Source organism: Coregonus clupeaformis, chromosome 13 (assembly GCF_020615455.1).
Source record: "Coregonus clupeaformis isolate EN_2021a chromosome 13, ASM2061545v1, whole genome shotgun sequence".
Lineage (NCBI taxonomy): Eukaryota > Metazoa > Chordata > Actinopteri > Salmoniformes > Salmonidae > Coregonus > Coregonus clupeaformis.
Window position 1 is genome coordinate 16,424,412 of NC_059204.1, and position 20,289 is coordinate 16,444,700.

General features: G+C 44.2%; 1 protein-coding gene across 1 annotated transcript; it reads left to right on the forward strand.

Annotated features, from left to right (window-relative positions):
- Window positions 1-153: 153 nt before the first annotated feature.
- On the forward strand, window positions 154-19,785 carry LOC121579347 (protein SMG8). The gene is made up of 4 exons (XM_041893866.2): window positions 154-1,743; window positions 4,173-4,318; window positions 18,036-18,959; window positions 19,264-19,785. Exons 1-4 carry the CDS (start codon window positions 225-227, stop codon window positions 19,477-19,479), a joined length of 2,805 nt encoding a protein of 934 aa, XP_041749800.2. The 5' UTR covers window positions 154-224; the 3' UTR covers window positions 19,480-19,785.
- The last annotated feature ends 504 nt before the right edge of the window (window positions 19,786-20,289 follow it).

The following is a 20,289-nucleotide window of genomic DNA, read 5'->3' on the forward strand; positions in this document are numbered from 1 at the left end:
CATTTGTGAATTCCTAGACATGTTTTAAGTATATATATTATTCGTTTATTGGGACAATTTCGGTATCCATAAAAGACGATACATTTAACTGTTTTGGTTGCGGGAATTGTAAAAAGGGACACAGAAATGTCCCTTGTTTCTACACGGAACATTTTACTTGTGTTCACGGAAAGTGGCCTTGTGCGCAGCTATTTATCGTCCTCACATTGATTTGGGCGGAAAAAATGGCGTTGCCCATGAGTGTTGGAGGGCTCCTAGAATCAGAAGTAATAGAGGATCCATTGTACAAAGATGAAGGTCTCTGTGTACTTGGTATATTCGGTAAGACTGCGATGCAACCCGGATCACCGAAAGAGTTTCTAATCAACACGCTCGCGGACAAGCACATCTATCATCTCTTCGGACTGGATGAGACCGACAATCAGAACAGTGGAAGCTTGATTCAGGCGTACTACAGCCAAGAAAACCGCGTATTGTATCTGGTGCTTACTTCAGTTTGTGACAACCGACAGCTTTTGCGGGCGTGTGAGTCTTTGAGTACGAGCATCGGACACTCGGAGGCGCACGAATTCTGGAAAGGGGCGGATAAACAGCATTGTTTAGCATTGCTCTATCTCTTCTCCTTGTGCCATGTCCTGCTATTGGTCCATCCTACATGCTGTTTTGATGTCACCTATGACAGATTGTTCCGTGCTGTGGATGCACTTCGCCAGAAAGCTCTGCCACTACTACGTGCTGCCATTAAGGATTCCAACATATCCAAAGAATGGAAGGTGAACTGCCGCCCCTGTCCCCCGCGCCTGCTATTTGTATTCCAGATGAATGGAACCCTGAGAAGCTGTGGTGGAAATGGTTCAGATCCTTTTGGGGGAAATGCTGACAAGCCCAAGAAACACTCACCACGAAGACGCCTACAGCATGCATTGGAGGACCAAATATATCGCATTTTCCGGAAAAGTCGGGTCCTCACCAACCAGAGCAGTAATTGCTTGTTCACTGTTCCTGCTAACCAGGCGTTTGTGTATGTGGTGCCAGGGCCAGAGGAGGACCCAGTGGCAGCCGTCCTGGGGCAGCTGCGCTCCAACTGTGCCCTGCGGGAAAATGACACCAACACCTCAGTATCTGGACCCAGGCGCTATCAACAAATGCGTCACTCCGCTAGACATCCATCCTTCAATGTAGAAAGCAGCAGCCTCTCAGGGGGGCAACTAGTGGACTGTAGTCTGAAGGAGTTCCTTTGGCAGCATGTCGAACTGGTGTTGACCAAGAAAGGCTTTGACGACAGCGTCGGTCGCAATCCGCAGCCTTCCCATTTTGAGCTTCCAACGTACTCCAAGTGGGCCCAAGTGGCCTACAGGCTGCATCAGGTCATGATAGCCAACACAGATGAGGAAAGTGCCGAGCTGTCCGTCAAAGTACAAAGTCAGCTTAAAGTGTTGGAGGGTTTCCTGGATGCAGACGCCAAGTTCTCTGAGAACCGCTGCCAGAAAGCCCTGCCGCTGGCACATAGCACCTACCAGTCCAACCTTCCTCATAACTATACCACCACGGTGCACAAAAACCAACTGACACAAGCACTTCGGGTCTATAGTCAGCATGCACGTGGCGTAGCTTTTCAGCGCTACGCCTTGCAGTTGCATGAGGACTGCTACAAGTTCTGGAGTAATGGGCATCAGTTATGTGAAGAGCGCAGTCTGACGGACCAACACTGTGTGCACAAGTTTCACCTGCTGCCTCAGCCAGGTAAAGCCTTAATCACTACATTTACATTTTAGTCATTTAGCAGACGCTCTTATCCAGAGCGACTTACAGGAGCAATTAGGGTTAAGTGCCTTAAGGGCACATCGACAGATTTTTCACCTAGTCGGCTCGGGGATTAGAACCAGCGACCTTTCGGTTACTGGCACAACGCTCTTACCCACTAAGCTACCTGCCGCCCCAGCCCAAGCAATTGGAACTTAAACTGTTACAGTGAATGCATGGAAGGATGTGGGTTTGAGAGTGAAAAGAAACACAGATTTGTTAAAAACTAATTATGAAAATAAAGAGTACAGTACCATACAGAACAAACTGTTACTATAATTTCTCAAATAATTTCCATATTTAAAACACAAATTATAGGTATCATAACGGGTATCAACATTGTTGGTAATCAGTGTACCTCAGAGTATTAATTTTGAATTGTATTGTTATTATGGCTAAAATCAAATGTTATTTGTCACATGTGCCGGAACAGGTGTAGATCTTACAGTGAAATGCTTACTTACAAGCCCTTAACCAACAATGCAGTTTTAAGAAAGAATACCCCAAAAAAGCACAAAAAAAGACAATACGAAATAAAAGTAACATAATTAAAGAGCAGCAGTAAAAATAACAATAGACAGGGGGTACCGGTACCGAGTCAATGTGCGGGGGCACCGGTTAGTCGAGGTAATTGAGGTAATATTTACATGTAGGTAGAGTTATTAAAGTGACTATGCATAGATAATAAACCGAGAGTAGCAGCAGCGTAAAAGAGGGGGGGCAATGCAAATAGTCTGGGTAGCCATTTGATTAGATGTTCATGAGGCTTATGGCTTCGGGGTAGAAGCTGTTTAGAAGCCTCTTGAACCTAGGCTTGGCGCCCCGGTACCGCTTGCCGTGCGGTAGCAGAGAGAACAGTCTATGACTAGGGTGGCTGGAGTCTTAGACAATTTTTAGGGCCTTCCTCTGACACCGCCTGGTATAGAGGTCCTGGATGGCAGGAAGCTTGGCCCTTGCGGTCGGAGGCCGAGCAGTTGCCATACCAGGAAGTGACGCAACCAGTCAGGATGCTCTCGATGGTGCAGCTGTAGAACCTTTTGAGGATCTGAGGACCCATGCCAAATCTTTTCAGTCTCCTTAGGGGTAATAGGTTTTGTCGTGCCTTCTTCACGACTGTCTTGGTGTGCTTGGACCATGTTAGTTTGTTGGTGATGTGGACACCAAGGAACTTGAAGCTCTCAACCTGCTCCACTACAGCCCCGTCGATGAGAATGGGGGTGTGCTCGGTCCTCTTCTTTTTCCTGTTGTCCACAATCATCTCCTTTGTCTTGATCACGTTGAGGGAGAGGTTGTTGACCTGGCACCACACGGCCAGGCCTCTGACCTCCTCCCTATAGGCTGTCTCGTCATTGTCGGTGATCAGGCCTACCACTGTTGTGTCATCGGCAAACGTAATGATGGTGTTGGAGTCGTGCCTGGCCATGCAGTCATGAGAGAACAGGGAGTACAGGAGGGGACTGAGCACGCACCTCTGAGGGGCCCCGTGTTGAGGATCAGCGTGGTGGATGTGTTGTTACCGACCCTTACCACCTGGGGGCGGCCCGTCAGGAAATCGAGGATCTAGTTGCAGAGGGAGGTGTTTAGTCCCAGGGTCCTTAGCTTAGTGATGAGCTTTGAGGGCACTATGGTGTTGAACGCTGAGCTGTACTCAATGAATAGTATTCTCACATAGGTGTTCCTTTTGTCCAGGTGTGAAAATGCAGTGTGTGGAGCGCAATAGAGATTGCATCATCTGTGGATCTGTTGGGGTGGTATGCAAATTGGAGTGGGTTTAGGGTTTCTGGGATGATGGTGTTGCTGTCCAGAACAGCTGATGCTCTCATGCATGTTTCAGTGTTACTTGCCTTGAAGCGGGCATAGAAGTAATTTAGCTCGTCTGGTAGGCTCGTGTCACTGGGCAGCTCACTTGCTGTGCTTCCCTTTGTAGTCTGTAATAGTTTGCAAGCCCTGCCACATCCGACGAGCGTCGGAGCCGGTGTAGTACGATTAGATTTTAGTCCTGTATTGACGCTTTGCCTGTTTGATGGTTCGTCGGAGGGCATAGTGGGATTTCTTACAAGCTTCCGGGTTAGTCCCGCTCCTTGAAAGCGGCAGCTCTACCCTTTAGCTCAGTGCGGATGTTGCCTGTAATCCATGGCTTCTGGTTGGGGTATGTACATACAGTCACTGTTGGAACGACGTCATCGATGCACTTATTGATGAAGCCAGTGACTGATATGGTGTACTCCTCAATGCCATCGGAAGAATCCCGGAACATATTCCAGTGTGTGCTAGCAAAACAGTCCTGTAGCTTAGCATCTGCTTCATCTGACCACTTTTTAATTGACAGAGTCACTGGTGCTTCCTGCTGTCTTCTATGCCATCTGCAGGTGAGAAGCCAGAGATGGACCGCAACCCGCCCATCCTCAACCACAACAGCAGGGGGCGTTCCACTAGCTCGTGTAACTGTGGCCGGAAGCAAGCCCCTCGTGAGGACCCCTTCGTCATCCAAGCTGCCAACTACGACTTCTACCAAGTTAGTATCTATCACTTTTTATGCAGAACTTTGTTCTAAAGCTGTATCCACACCCATTGGATGTAGTGAACATAATCAAGTGTCTATATCCAGAAAAGCCAAAGGCTGGGCTTAAAATAGTGTATGAGATCATATAAAACATTTTGTAGTGATTCCTATGTTTAAAAAAAAAAAAAAAAAAAAAAAGTTAACACATTTGTTGGTCTGAAGTGTGTAATGAGGAGCATCCAGACACTGCACTTGATGCATTTATGACATTGTTTCTTCCAGTTATTGATAAGCATGCGCCTATTAAGAAACTAACTGTTAGAACTGATGAGGAATTGAAAAACTGTATGGTTGAGAGAGATGAAGCACAAGGAGTGGCTAATAAGTCTAGCTGCACATCTGATTGGCAAACTTACTGTAAATTGAGAAATTATGTGACTGAACAAAATAAACTATTAAACTAAGAAAAATAATACAGTTGAAGTCGGAAGTTTACATACACCTTAGCCAAATACATTTAAACTCAGTTTTTCACAATTCCTGATATTTAATCCTAGTAAAAATTCCCTGTCTTAGGTCAGTTAGGATCACCACTTTATTTTAAGAATGTGAAATGTCAGAATAATAGTAGATAGAATGATTTATTTAAGCTTTTATCACATTCCCAGTGGGTCAGAAGTTTACATACACTCAATTAGTATTTGGTAGCATTGCCTTTAAATTGTTTAACTTGGGTCAAACGTTTTGGGTAGCCTTCCACAAGCTTCCCACAATAAGTTGGGTGAATTTTGGCCCATTCCTCCTGACAGAGCTGGTGTAACTGACCATTGTCCATTTGGAAGACCATTTGCGACCAAGCTTTAACTTCCTGACTGATGTCTTGAGATGTTGCTTCAATATATCCACATAATTTTCCTTCCTCATGATGCCATCTATTTTGTGAAGTTCACCAGTCCCTCCTGCAGCAAAGCACCCCCACAGCATGATGCTGCCACCCCCGTGCTTCACGGTTAGCAAGCATCCCCCTTTTTCCTCCAAACATAACGATGGTCATTATGGCCAAACAGTTCTATTTTTGTTTAATCAGACCAGAGGAAATTTCTCCAAAAAGTACAATCTTTGTCCCCATGTGCAGTTGCAAACCGTAGTCTGGCTTTTTTATGGCGGTTTTGGAGCAGTGGCTTCTTCCTTGCTGAGCGGCCTTTCATGTTATGTCGATATAGGACTCGTTTTACTGTGGATATACAGTGGTGTGAAAAAGTGTTTGCCCCCTTCCTGATTTCTGATTTGTTTGCATGTTTGTCACACTTAAATGTTTCAGATCATCAAACACATTTAAATATTAGTCAAAGATGACAAGTAAACACAAAATGCAGTTTTGAAATGAAGGTTGTTATTATTAAGGGAAAACAAAATCCAAACCCACATGGCCCTGTGTGAAAAAGTGATTGCCCCCTACAACCTAATAACTGGTTGGGCCACCCTTAGCAGCAACAACTGCAATCAAGCGTTTGCAATAACTTGCAATGAGTCTTTTACAGCGCTGTGGAGGAATTTTGGCCCACTCACTTTGCAGAATTGTTGTAATTCAGCCACATTGGAGGGTTTTCGAGCATGAACTGCCTTTTTAAGGTCATGCCACAGCATCTCAATAGGATTCAGGTAAGGACTTTGACTAGGCCACTCCAAAGTCTTCATTTTGTTTTTCTTCAGCCATTCAGAGGTGGACTTGCTGGTGTGTTTTGGATCATTGTCCTGCTACAGAACCCAAGTTCGCTTCAGCTTGAGGTCACGAAGTGATGGCCGGACATTTTCCTTCAGGATTTTTTTGGTAGACAGCCGAATTCATGGTTCCATTTATCACAGCAAGTCTTCCAGGTCCTGAAGCAGCAAAACAGGCCCTAACCATTACACTACCACCACCATATTTTACTGTTGGTATGATGTTCTTTTTCTGAAATGCGGTGTTACTTTTACGCCAGATGTAATGGGACACACACCTTCCAAAAAGTTCAACTTTTGTCTCGTCAGTCCACAGAGTATTTTCCCAAAGGTCTTGGGGATCATCAAGATGTTTTCTGGCAAAAATGAGACGAGTCTTAATGTTATTTTTGCTCAGCAGTGGTTTTCATCTTGGAACTCTGCCATGCAGGCCATTTTTGCCCAGTCTCTTTCTTATGGTGGAGTCATGAACACTGACCTTAACTGAGGCAAGTGAGGCCTGCAGCTCTTTGGATGTTGTTGTGGGGTCTTTTGTGACCTCTTGGATGAGTCGTCGCTGCGCTCTTGGGGTAATTTTGGTCGGCCGGCCACTCCTGGGAAGGTTCACCAGTTTTCCATGTTTTCGCCATTTGTGGATAATGGCTCTCACTGTGGTTCACAGGAGTCCCAAAGCTTTAGAAATGGCTTTATAACCTTTTCCAGACTGATGGATCTCAATTACTTTCTTTCTCATTTGTTCCTGAATTTCTTTGGATCTCGGCATGATGTCTAGCTTTTGAGGATCTTTTGGTCTACTTCACTTTGTCAGGCAGGTCCTCTGTAGCTCAATTGGTAGAGCATGGCGCTTGTAATGCCAGGGTAGTGGGTTCGATCCCCGGGACCACCCATACGTAAAAATGTATGCGCACATGACTGTAAGTCGCTTTGGATAAAAGCGTCTGCTAAATGGCATTATAATAATAATAATAATAATAATAATAATAAGTGATTCCTTGATTGAGAACAGGTGTGGCAGTAATCAGGCCTGGGTGTGGCTAGAGGAATTGAACTCAGGTGTGATAAACCACAGTTGAGTTGTGTTATAACGGGGGGGGCAAACACTTTTTCACACAGGGCCATGTAGGTTTGGATTTTGTTTTCCCTTAATAATAACAACCTTTATTTCAAAACTGCATTCTGTGTTTACTTGTGTTATCTTTGACTAGTATTTACATTTGTTTGATGATCTGAAACATTTAAGTGTGGCAAACAAATAACAAATCACGAAGGGGGCAAACACTTTTTCACACCACTGTAGATACTTTTGTACCTGTTTCCTCCAGCATCTTCACAAGGTCCTTTGCTGTTCTGGGATTGATTTGCACTTTTCGCACCAAAGTACGTTCATCTCTAGGAGACAGAACGCGTCTCCTTCCAGAGCGGTATGACGGCTGCGTGGTCCCATGGTGTTTATACTTGCGTACTATTGTTTGTACAGATGAACGTGGTACCTTCAGGCATTTGGAAATTACTCCCAAGGATGAACCAGACTTGTGGAGGTCTACAATTTTTTTGCTGATTTTTATTGATTTGACCATGATGTCAAGCAGATGCACTGAGTTTGAAGGTACAGTGGGGAAAAAAAGTATTTAGTCAGCCACCAATTGTGCAAGTTCTCCCACTTAAAAAGATGAGAGAGGCCTGTCATTTTCATCATAGGTACACGTCAACTATGACAGACAAATTGAGGAAAGAAAATCACATTGTAGGATTTTTAATGAATTTATTTTCAAATTATGGTGGAAAATAAGTATTTGGTCACCTACAAACAAGCAAGATTTTTGGCTCTCACAGACCTGTAACTTCTTCTTTAAGAGGCTCCTCTGTCCTCCACTCGTTACCTGTATTAATGGCACCTGTTTGAACTTGTTATCAGTATAAAAGACACCTGTCCACAACCTCAAACAGTCACACTCCAAACTCCACTATGGCCAAGACCAAAGAGCTGTCAAAGGACACCAGAAACAAAATTGTAGACCTGCACCAGGCTGGGAAGACTGAATCTGCAATAGGTAAGCAGCTTGGTTTGAAGAAATCAACTGTGGGAGCAATTATTAGGAAATGGAAGACATACAAGACCACTGATAATCTCCCTCGATCTGGGGCTCCACGCAAGATCTCACCCCGTGGGGTCAAAATGATCACAAGAACGGTGAGCAAAAATCCCAGAACCACACGGGGGGACCTAGTGAATGACCTGCAGAGAGCTGGGACCAAAGTAACAAAGCCTACCATCAGTAACACACTACGCTGCCAGGGACTCAAATCCTGCAGTGCCAGACGTGTCCCCCTGCTTAAGCCAGTACATGTCCAGGCCCGTCTGAAGTTTGCTAGAGTGCATTTGGGTAATCCAGAAGAGGATTGGGAGAATGTCATATGGTCAGATGAAACCAAAATATAACTTTTTGGTAAAAACTCAACTCATCGTGTTTGGAGGACAAAGAATGCTGAGTTGCATCCAAAGAACACCATACCTACTGTGAAGCATGGGGGTGGAAACATCATGCTTTGGGGCTGTTTTTCTGCAAAGGGACCAGGACGACTGATCCGTGTAAAGGAAAGAATGAATGGGGCCATGTATCGTGAGATTTTGAGTGAAAACCTCCTTCCATCAGCAAGGGTATTGAAGATGAAACGTGTCTGGGTCTTTCAGCATGACAATGATCCCAAACACACCGCCCGGGCAACGAAGGAGTGGCTTCGTAAGAAGCATTTCAAGGTCCTGGAGTGGCCTAGCCAGTCTCCAGATCTCAACCCCATAGAAAATCTTTGGAGGGAGTTGAAAGTCCGTGTTGCCCAGCGACAGCCCCAAAACATCACTGCTCTAGAGGAGATCTGCATGGAGGAATGGGCCAAAATACCAGCAACAGTGTGTGAAAACCTTGTGAAGACTTACAGAAAACGTTTGACCTGTGTCATTGCCAACAAAGGGTATATAACAAAGTATTGAGAAACTTTTGTTATTGACCAAATACTTATTTTCCACCATAATTTGCAAATAAATTCATTAAAAATCGTACAATGTGATTTTCTGGATTTTTTTTCTTCTCAATTTGTCTGTCATAGTTGACGTGTACCTATGATGAAAATTACAGGCCACTCATCTTTTAAGTGGGAGAACTTGCACAATTGGTGGCTGACTAAATACTTTTTTTCCCCACTGTAGGCCTTGAAATACATCCACAGGTACACCTCCAATTGACTCAAATAGCCTATCAGAAGCTTCTAAAGCCATGATCTGGAATTTTACAAGCTGTTTAAAGGCACAGTCAACTTAGTGTATGTAAACTTCTGACCCACTGGAATTGTGATACAGTAAATTATAAGTGAAAAAGTCTGTAAACAATTGTTGGAAAAATTACTTGTGTCATGCACAAAGAAGATGTCCTAACCGACTTGCCAAAACTATAGTTTGTTAACAAGACATTTGTGGAGTGGTTGAAAAACAAGTTTTAATGACTCCAACCTAAGTGAATGTTAACTTCCGACTTCAACTGTATAAAGTATGATGGAAAAAAGCTTTGGAGTACATTAAATGAAATTATGGGCAGAAAGACAAATTCAACTCCATATTTTATTGAAACAGAAGGCTCAGTCATCACAAAACATTTTGATATTGCCAATTATTCATATATTCATGCATAAAATACCTAATAATTAAAGAAAAGCATTGTAATTTTGAATTCTGTGAAGTTAGTGTGGGAGAGGTAGGAAAGGTATTGTTGTCCATCAATAATGAGAAACCACCTGGTACTGACATCTTAGATGGAAAGCTACTGACAATGTTAGCGGACTATATTGCCACTCCTGTTTGTTGTAACTTTAATCTGAGCCTGGAGAAAAGTGTTTTTCCTCAGACCTGGAGGGAAGCAAAAGTCTGGACATATGACTTTGGACATACAGGGCATTTGGAAAGTATTCAGACCCCTTCCCTTTTTCCACATTGTGTTACGTTACAGCCTTATTCTAAAATGGATGAAATAAAAAAAATCCTCATCAATCTACACACAATACCCCATAATGACAAAGTGAAAACAGCTTTTTAGACATTTTTGCACATTTATATATAAAAAAATAATAATACCTTATTTACATAAGTATTCAGACCCTTTGCAATGAGACTCGAGATTGAGCTCAGGTGCATCCTGTTTCCATTGATCATCATTGAGATGTTTCTACAACTTGATTGGATTCCACCCGTGGTAAATTCAATTGATTGGACATGATTTGGAAAGGCACACACCTGTCTATATAAGGTCCCACAGTTGACAGTGCATATCAGAGCAAAAACCAAGCCATGAGGTCGAAGGAATTGTCCGTAGAGCTCCGAGACAGGATTCTGGAGGAAACCTGTCACCATCCCTACGGCGAAGCATGGTGGTGGCAACATCATGCAGTGGGATGTTTTTCATCGGCAGGGACTGGGAGACTAGTCAGGATCGATGAAAAGATGAACGAAGCAAAGTACAGAGAGATCCTTGATGGAAATCTGCTCCAGGACCTGACTGGGGTGAATGTTCACCTTCCAACAGGTGATCGACCCTAAGCACACAGCCAAGACAATGCAGGAGTGGCTTCGGGACAAGTCTCCGAATGTCCTTGAGTGGCCCAGCCAGAGCCCGGACTTGAACCCGATCGAACATCTCTGGAGAGACCTGAAAATAGCTGTGCAGCAACACTCCCCATCCAACCTGACAGAGCTTGAGAGGATCTGCAGAGAAGAATGGGAGAAACTCCGCAAATACAGGTGCGCCAAGCTTGTAGCGTCATACCCAAGAAGGCTGAAGGCTGTAATTGCTGCCAAAGGTGCTTCAACAAAGTACTGAGTACTTACGTAAATGTGATATTTCCGTTTTTTATTTTTATTACATTTGCAAAAATGTCTAAAAACCTGTTTTTGCTTTGTCATTATGGGGTATTGTGTGTAGATTGAGGACAATATACTATTTAATCAATGTTAGAATAAGGCTGTAACGTAACAAAATGTGTAAACAGGGAAGGGGTCTGAATACTTTCCGAATGCACTGTATATATCAACACCACCTCCATTTGCATTCCTATCTTTTCTGTATATGCTATAACCATGTATACTAAAAAAAAGCATACGCATGACCATGGTAGCAATTGAAAGGGAACACTTTGGAGATTATAGAGAAATTATCAGATGAAAGGTTTGGACACAACAGTTCACCTGACAAAAGACTGAATCCAAACATTACACTGATTTTATGTGCATATTACATTTGCTGCACTTTTCACAGCATTTGTCAATAACAAAAACTGAAAATACTCTCGATACATTCAGTAACATAAGGAAATTCATTGAAATGTTGGAGTAGGTGCAAGATAGAAAAAAGATTACAAGGTTTTGAGTGAGGGGTCCAACTGGTATCTACAAGTGGCCACAGACCTCTCCAAACTGTGCACAGTTACTAAGTAATTTCAATGCACTTTTTTGACTCAAGGAAAGAGCCTTCAACTTGAAGCTGCTTTTTTTTTTTTTTCTCCTTGTTTTGCCATTGAGGAACTGAAGCAAGGACACTTGTAGTTTTTGGTTTGGAACATAGCCCTGCGTCCCCGCCATCAAACAATTACTGTTTATACAATCCAAAAACGTTCCATTATTAATCACAATCTGAGTCAGGTGGGCATCATTTGACAGCTTATTCTATTGCCAACATGCTTCAGGTGGGCATCATTTGACAGCTTATTTTATTGCCAACATGGCTAAGTAAGTTATAAAAATACGATTTTACACTGTTAGGCTTTCAAAAGGCATACAGATTGTAATGTTGGTGCGCGTAGAATGGAGTCATGAGTGCATTCATGTTCTGCACTTGAATGCAGGCTCATTCTGTTCAGGACAAACCAGGGTATAACACGTCATTGTAACTGTAGATCAAACATAGCGATCATTAACGTTGATACTGTAAATGACGTTTTCAAATATGGAAATGTGAAGTGCATATTTAGACTCACGGGTGTCTGGTTTGCTTTTGTGACATCAAAGCAGTATTTATTATGATCCTCAACGTCTCATCTTTCAGAACACATCGACTCCTCTCCCTTAACAGCATTTCCCTCACTCTGACCAAAGGAGCGGGATGGATGTGGGTATCTTGTCGCACGCGGTGCTCAAGTTTATAACGTCTGTCAGTCAAAACCCACACTGTGCAAATGGTGTGAAACTGAGCTCTGACATGTATAGCATGTTACTGTACAGCCACTGCGTTCCAATTTAGCCGCTTTTCAATGACAAAATCTGCCATTTTCAACCCATATACGGGATGACTGGCTGAGAGTGGAAAGGGCTACACAAAGCTTGTGTGTCTGTACGCTGATGATTCAACATTATACACGTCAGCAACCACAGCTAGTGAAACAAAGAGTTGCAGTCAGTTTTGGAATGGGTGGCTAGTAATAAACTAGTCTTGAACAGCTGAATCTGGTAATGAATGTGGTTGTTGAGCAAGTTGAGGAGAATATACTTCTTGGTGTCACCTTAGACTGTAAATTGGCATGGTCAAGGCATATTGATTCTTGTTGTAAAGATGGGGAGAGGTCTATCTGTGAGAAAGAGATGCTCAGCATTTAACACCACAGTCGACCAAACAAGTCCTGCAGGCTCTGGTTTTATCTAATATTGACTATTGCCCAGTGATATGGTCAAGTCCTGCAGGCTCTGGTTTTATCTAATATTGACTATTGCCCAGTGATATGGTCAAGTCCTGCAGGCTCTGGTTTTATCTAATATTGACTATTGCCCAGTGATATGGTCAAGTCCTGCAGGCTCTGGTTTTATCTAATATTGACTATTGCCCAGTGATATGGTCAAGTGCTAGAAAAGCTGCAGCTAGCCCAGAACAGAGCAGCACATCTTGACCTTCAATGTACACAGAGGGCTAATGTCAACAGTATGCATCAGTCTCTCTTGGCTCAAAGTAGAGGAGAGATTAACTGCATAAATTCTTGTTTTTGTGAGAAATATTGTGTTCAATTCCAAATGTTCTGTATAATCAACTTACACTGAACAAAAATATAAACGCAACATGTAACGTGTTGGTCCCATGTTTCAGGAGCTAAAATAAGATTCCATATGCACAAAAAGCGTATTTCTCTCCAATGTTGTGCACACATTTCTTTACATCCCTGTTAGTGAGCATTTCTCGTTTGCCAAGATAATCCATCCACCTGACAGGTGTGGCATAGCAAGAAGCTGATTAAATGGCATGATCATAACGCAGGTGCAACTTGTGCTGGGGACAATAAAAGGCCACACTAAAATGTGCACAATGCCACAGATGTCTCAAGTTTTGAAGAAGCGTGCAATTGGCATGCTGACTGCAGGAATGTCCACCAGAGCTGTTGCCAGAGAATGTAATGTTAATTTCTCTACCATTAGCCGCCTCCAATGTTGTTAGAGAATTTGGCAGTACGTCCAACCATCCTCACAACCGCAGACCAAATGTAACCACGCCAGCCCAGGACCTCCACATCCGGCTTCTTCACCTGCGGGGACGTCTGAGACCAGCCACCCGGACAGCTGATGAAACTGTGGGTTTGCACAACCGAATAATTTCTACATAAACTGCAGTTTGGCGTCGTAACCAACTTCCGTGGGCAAATGCTCACATTCGATGGCCACTGGCACACTGGAGAAGTGTGCTCTTCACGGATGAATCCCGGTTTCAACTGTACCGGGCAGATGGCGTGTATGGTGTCGTGTGGGCGAGCAGTTTGCTGATGTCAACATTGTGAACAGAGTGCCCCATGGTGGCGGTGGGGTTATGGTATGGGCAGGCATAAGCTACGGACAACGAACACAATTGCATTTTATCGATGGCAATTTGAGTGAACAGATACCGTAACGAGATCCTGAAGCCCATTGTCGTGCCATTCATCTGCCTTCATCACATCTTTCAGCATTAAAATGCATGGCTCCCTGTCACAAGGATCTGTACACAGTTCCTGGAAACTGAAAATGTCCCAGTTCTTCCATGGCTTGCATACTCACCAGACATGTCACCCATTGAGCATGTTTGGGATGCTCTTGATCGACGTGTACAACAGCGTGTTCCAGTACCCACCAATACCCCATACTTTTTTTGTGCACTTTATTTTTTTTATAGAAAAACTGAAATCACAGTTACATAAGTATTCAGACCCTTTACTCAGTACTTTATTGAAGCATCTTTGGCAGCGATTACAGCCTCTAGTCTTTTTGGGTATGACGCAAAAGCTTTGCACACCTGTATTGGGGTTTCTCCCATTCTTATTTGCAGATCCTCTCAAGCTCTGTCAGATTGGATGGGGAGCGTCGCTGCACAGCTATTTTCAGGTCTCTCCAGAGATGTTCGATCGGGTTCAAGTCCGGGCTCTGGCTGGGCCACTCAAGGATGTTCAGAGACTTGTCCCGAAGCCACTACTGCGTTGTCTTGGCTGTGTGCTTAGGGTCATTGTCCTGTTGGAAGGTGAACCTTCGCCCTAGTCTGAGGTCCTGAGCGCTCTGGAGCAGGTTTTCATCAAGGATCTCTCTGAACTTTGCTCTGTTCATCATGTCCAATCAATTGAAATTACCACAGGTGGACTCCAATCAAGTTGTCGAAACATCTCAAGGATGATCAATGGAAACAGGATGCACCTGAGCTCAATTATCGAGTCTCATAGCAAAGGGTCTGAATACTTATGTAAATAAGGTATTTCTGTTTTTAAACCTGTTCAATTTTACATTTACATTTTAGTCCGTTTGCAGACGCTCTTATCCAGAGCGACTTACAGTTAGTGAGTGCATACATTTTTTTTCATACTGGCCCCCCGTGGGAATCAAACCCACAACCCTGGCGTTGCAAACGCCATGCTCCACTAACTGAGCTACACGGGACTATGACAACAATTTACCTTTCCTCTCAAATACAGTACAGTAGCCTATAAACATCCTGATTCCGTGGGTGAGATCCTTTAATCGTACATATATGTTGCTTCTTCACACTTGATTTGTCTTTCCTCTCTTTTTAACATGAGAAAGCACCCTTTTGAAAATAACCTAGGGTTCGCAAAAAAAAGAAATGTTCCTGATGAGGCGTAAAACTTGTGCCAAGTTGCCTACAAAATAATTAGTCTATTTACAAAAATAAATATAGGGTCAGTAATTTAATCAGCGTTCGTTAGCTAAAGAGATACAGGTTGGGGGATGTGTCCTTGTATGTGTCCATTTGGCAAGAGAAAAACTTCACCCAGCAGCCTTCAATACATCAGTCAGTTACCAAACTGAGGAAACTGAGGGATATCACACGTCTTTACATTCTGTCAAGTCCTTGATTGGTTTGAATGGTCGCCTGACAATCCAGAAAATCTTCCTGAACCGTTTGCTAAAATGGATGGGGATGAAGGGTAGTGATAGGTGGTTGGAAACCAAGCGCGTTCCTGGAATGTATAGGGGGAGGCTGTAACGTAACAAAATGTGGAAAAAGTCAAGGGGTCTGAATACTTTCCGAATGGACTGTGTGTATATTTTCCGAATGGACTGTGTATGTACTGTTGTGTACATGTGTGTCAGCAATGTGTGTAACTGTCATTAGGACCTTTATTTTGTTATATTATTTTAAATGTGTGTAGTTCAGTCCTTGAGATATTCTTGTCTATTGCTGTTCTGTATTACAGTGAGGGAAAAAGGTATTTGATCCCCTGCTGATTTTGTACGTTTGCCCACTGACAAAGAAATTATCAGTCTATAATTTTAATGGTAGGTTTATTTGAACAGTGAGAGACAGAATAACAACAAAATAATCCAGAAAAACACATGTCAAAAATGTTATAAATTGATTTGCATTTTAATGAGGGAAATAAGTATTTGACCCCTCTCAATCAGAAAGATTTCTGGCTCCCAGGTGTCTTTTATACAGGTAACGAGCTGAGATTAGGAGCACACTCTTAAAGGGAGTGCTCCTAATCTCAGCTTGTTACCTGTATTAAAGACACCTGTCCACAGAAGCAATCAATCGATTCCAAACTCTCCACCATGGCCAAGACCAAAGAGCTCTCCAAGGATGTCAGGGACAAGATTGTAGACCTACACAAGGCTGGAATGGGCTACATGACCATCGCCAAGCAGCTTGGTGAGAAGGTGACAACAGTTGGTGTGATTATTCGCAAATGGAAGAAACACAAAATAACTGTCAAACTCCCTCGGCCTCGGGCTCCATGCAAGATCTCACCTCGTGGAGTGGCAATGATCATGAGAACGGTGAGGAATCAGCCCAGAACTACACAGGAGGATCTTGTCAATGATCTCAAGGCAGCTGGGACCATAGTAACCAAGAAAACAATTGGTAACACACTACGCCGTGAAGGACTGAAATCCTGCAGCGCCCGCAAGGTCCCCCTGCTCAAGAAAGCACATATACAGGGTCGTCTGAAGTTTGCCAATGAACATATGAATGATTCAGAGGAGAACTGGGTGAAAGTGTTGTGGTCAGATGAGACCAAAATCAAGCTCTTTGGCATCAACTCAACTCGCCATGTTTGGAGGAGGAGGAATGCTGCCTATGACCCCAAGAACACCATCCCCACCGTCAAACATGGAGGTGGAAACATTATGCTTTGGGGGTGTTTTTCTGCTAAGGGGACAGGACAACTTCACTGCATCAATGGGACGATGGACGGGGCAATTTACCGTCAAATCTTGGGTGAGAACCTCCTTCCCTCAGCCAGGGCATTGAAAATGGGTCGTGGATGGGTATTCCAGCATGACAATGACCCAAAACACACGGCCAAGGCAACAAAGGAGTGGCTCAAGAAGAAGCACATTAAGGTCCTGGAGTGGCCTAGCCAGTCTCCAGACCTTAATCCCATAGAAAATCTGTGGAGGGAGCTGAAGGTTCGAGTTGCCAAACGTCAGCCTCGAAACCTTAATGACTTGGAGAAGATCTGCAAAGAGGAGTGGGACAAAATCCCTCCTGAGATGTGTGCAAACCTGGTGGCCAACTACAAGAAACGTCTGACCTCTGATTGCCAACAAGGGTTTTGCCACCAAGTACTAAATCAAGTTTTGCAGAGGGGTCAAATACTTATTTCCCTAATTAAAATGCAAATCAATGTATAACATTTTTGACATGCGTTTTTCTGGATTTTGTTGTTGTTATTCTGTCTCTCACTGTTCAAATAAACCTACCATTAAAATTATAGACTGATCATGTGTTTGTCAGTGGGCAAACATACAAAATCAGCAGGGGATCAAATACTTTTTTCTCTCACTGTATGTCATGTTTTGTGTGGACCCCAGGAAGAGTAGCTGCTGCTTCAGCAACAGGTAATGGGGATCAGCATAAGATATTAAAATACTATCCACTTCAACAGATCTCTGCAGACAGCCTGGTCTCATAGACTAGACGTAACATAGTAAATATAAGACCGGGACACTCAAATTAGTATGATATGTTACGTTTGGTATGGTTACATGAGCCAGATGGTTATTTAAGGCAAAAACGATAGTAAGGTGGTTGTTCATGGGTGAATGTATAATGCAAATGTCTAGCAACCCAAAGGTTGTGAGTTCGAATCTCATCAGACACGTTAGCGTTTTAGCTAATTACCAACTTTTCAACTACTTTGCATGTACTTAGTGTTAGCTATCCCAAGACTAGCTAACATTAGCCACTTAGCAACCTAGCTAGAATTGCTAACATATCATACGTTTTGCAAATTCGTAACATATTGTACATTTCGCACATTTTTAACATACATTCATTGTTATTTGTAACATGTCAAATGAAATGAGCGATGGACATCCACAAATTAGTACATACCATACGAATCAATTCATACTAAATGGAGTGTCTCCGATTTACGTACAGACTAATACGAAATGCTCTGAGACCAGGTTGCTGCAGAGGACACCAGCATAACCCTCAGTAACCCCCAACTGTACCGCAGTCTTGTTTTCACTTTGTCTCACCCTGTTGCCCTATAGATGCTTGAAGAGAAATGCTGCGGGAAGCTGGAGAGGATCGACTTTCCTGTTTTCCAGCCGAGCACCCCAGAACCAGCCCCTGCCTGCGAAGAAGCACCCAGGTCCCCTGAGGTGGCAGCCCCAGTCCCATCGTCAGGGTCAGAGCCTGGGTCAGGGCCATCCGAGGGGGAGAAGCTGAAGGAGAGCATACCAGCGTCCCACCCAGTGTCCCACACCCCTGGGGAGAGCACCAGCCTCAGCCTGGCCCTCAGCCTGGGTCAGTCCACTGACAGCCTGGGGCCCTATGGAGATGGAGGGGGAGGCGAGGGCCACGAGAAGAGGCCCAGCCTGGTGGACCGCCAGGCCTCCACCGTGGAGTACCTCCCAGGCATGCTCCACTCAGGCTGCCCCAAAGGCCTGCTGCCCAAGTTCTCTAGCTGGTCGCTGGTCAAGCTGGGCCCTGCCAAGGCCTACAACCCCCACACTGGCCTGGAGCAGCTGGGCTTCCTACCTGGCTCCTCCTTCCTCCTGCCCTGGGACGTGGTGATTCGCTCCCGCTCCGAAGAGGAAGTGGGCTTAATTGAGCCCCTGGATGGGGGACCCTCTTCCTGGCCGGCCCCCAACAAAGCCCTGGTAGGAAAGAGGGGGAGCGCAGGGGGCCTTGGTAGGGGACGCAGGCGGGATGACGTGGCCCGGGCCTTCGTGGGCTTTGAGTACGAGGACAGTAGGGGCCGGCGTTTCCTTAGCTCAGGGCCTGATAAAGTGGTGAAGGTGCTGGGGCCTGGAGGGGCCAAAGAGCCGGCCACCAGGGCCCTGAACACAGACATGCCCCTGTACATCCCTTCTCCAGCCCAGGGGCGCGGCCTGAAGCCCCACTACGCCCAGCTGGCGCGTCTCTACATTGTGGTCCCTGACGCCAACCTGGAGATAACACTAAACCCACAGGTACACTTGCCTGGCCTACATTTACCTATCAACTGGTGTTAGTCACCAGGAAAACATGAGAATAATTAACTTATCTATAAGTAAATTCCTCACTTCTCATGTTTTCCTGGTGACAAACACTAGTTATGCTAAACTCTCAATGCAATTAGAACTGAACTCATTTTGAGTTCTTAGTGTAGCAATATGCTGTGTGGACTGGAGATTAATTTTTGTTGGCAAATAGTCCCTTTGTTGATTAATGAGAAAGATGTAATGCTTGATTAATGTTGACTGTGAAACACTGCCCCTTTCTTTTTCTTCTTAGGTCCAACCGGGCCCTCCTCCCTGTCCAGTGTTCCATCCGGAGCAGACGGAGCTGGTGCTGCCCCCTGATGGCCTGTGGGTCCTACGTTTCCCCTACTCCTACGTCACAGACCGTGGCCCATGTTACCCACCTAAAGACAACCAGCCCCTGGCCAACTACAAGGTCCTCAGAGGCATCCTGCGTGCCAACACTACCAGCCCCCTTCCACCACAGTAACCCCCACTCATAACATTGCACCGCAATGTGGCTCTCACTTTTTTGCAAGGTTAGTGTAAAAATTACTGAGTTGGTTGGACCGTGACCTCTTGACTGGTGTTGTTTTATCCCCTAACAAACTGAGTTAAATGGAATTGGACTGGATTAGTTTATTATGAATGGCAATCTCTTAAAAGAAAAAGGTGTTGGTCTGCACTAACTGTCTCCACTTGGATATATTCAAATTGAAGATATTGTTCTCTCAGCTCTGTTGTTCATGTAAACAATGTCTATTAAGGAGAGAATAAATGGCATCTTATGGATAAACCTTGTCTGTTGGCTTTATTCACTGTTATTGTGCATACTCAATCCAGCCTGTATAGAGGCTAATTTTGAGCTTGACTCTAGGATGATCATTATTCAGACAACCATATAATGGTGAGATCACACATCATTAGTTTGTCCTCAATAAATAAAATGGCATGTAACGTTTATTATGTGAAGCCTGGTCTCGCGTTGCCATACCTCGAATATCACGTCGTTGTCATGCCTCCCTTGGAGGTCTGGATAATTTTGTATTGCAAAAATGGTTTGAATGGTCCGCTGATTGGATGTTACATTTTAAGAACCCTCACCCCACACACCGGTAGAAGGGGTGCTGTGTGTTATGTGCGTGACTGTTTTCCGTCCGCGTAGTTGTAGCGTTATATTTATTGAAATTGAAAGTGGATTACGCTGGTAAAATCAAATCAAACGACACAACACGTTCTAAACCGCTCTGGCTGTGCTTTCCTAACGTTACCACCGAAAATACCGTCAAGATTGCCCATT

Bases quoted from the DNA above. Each gene is read 5' to 3' on its own strand.
- LOC121579347 (XM_041893866.2), top strand. From the start codon at position 225: ATGGCGTTGCCCATGAGTGTTGGAGGGCTCCTAGAATCAGAAGTAATA. The intron at 4,319-18,035 runs GTTAGTATCTAT...GTTGCCCTATAG, and splicing joins CCAACTACGACTTCTACCAA to ATGCTTGAAGAGAAATGCTG. The intron at 18,960-19,263 runs GTACACTTGCCT...TTTTCTTCTTAG, and splicing joins AGATAACACTAAACCCACAG to GTCCAACCGGGCCCTCCTCC.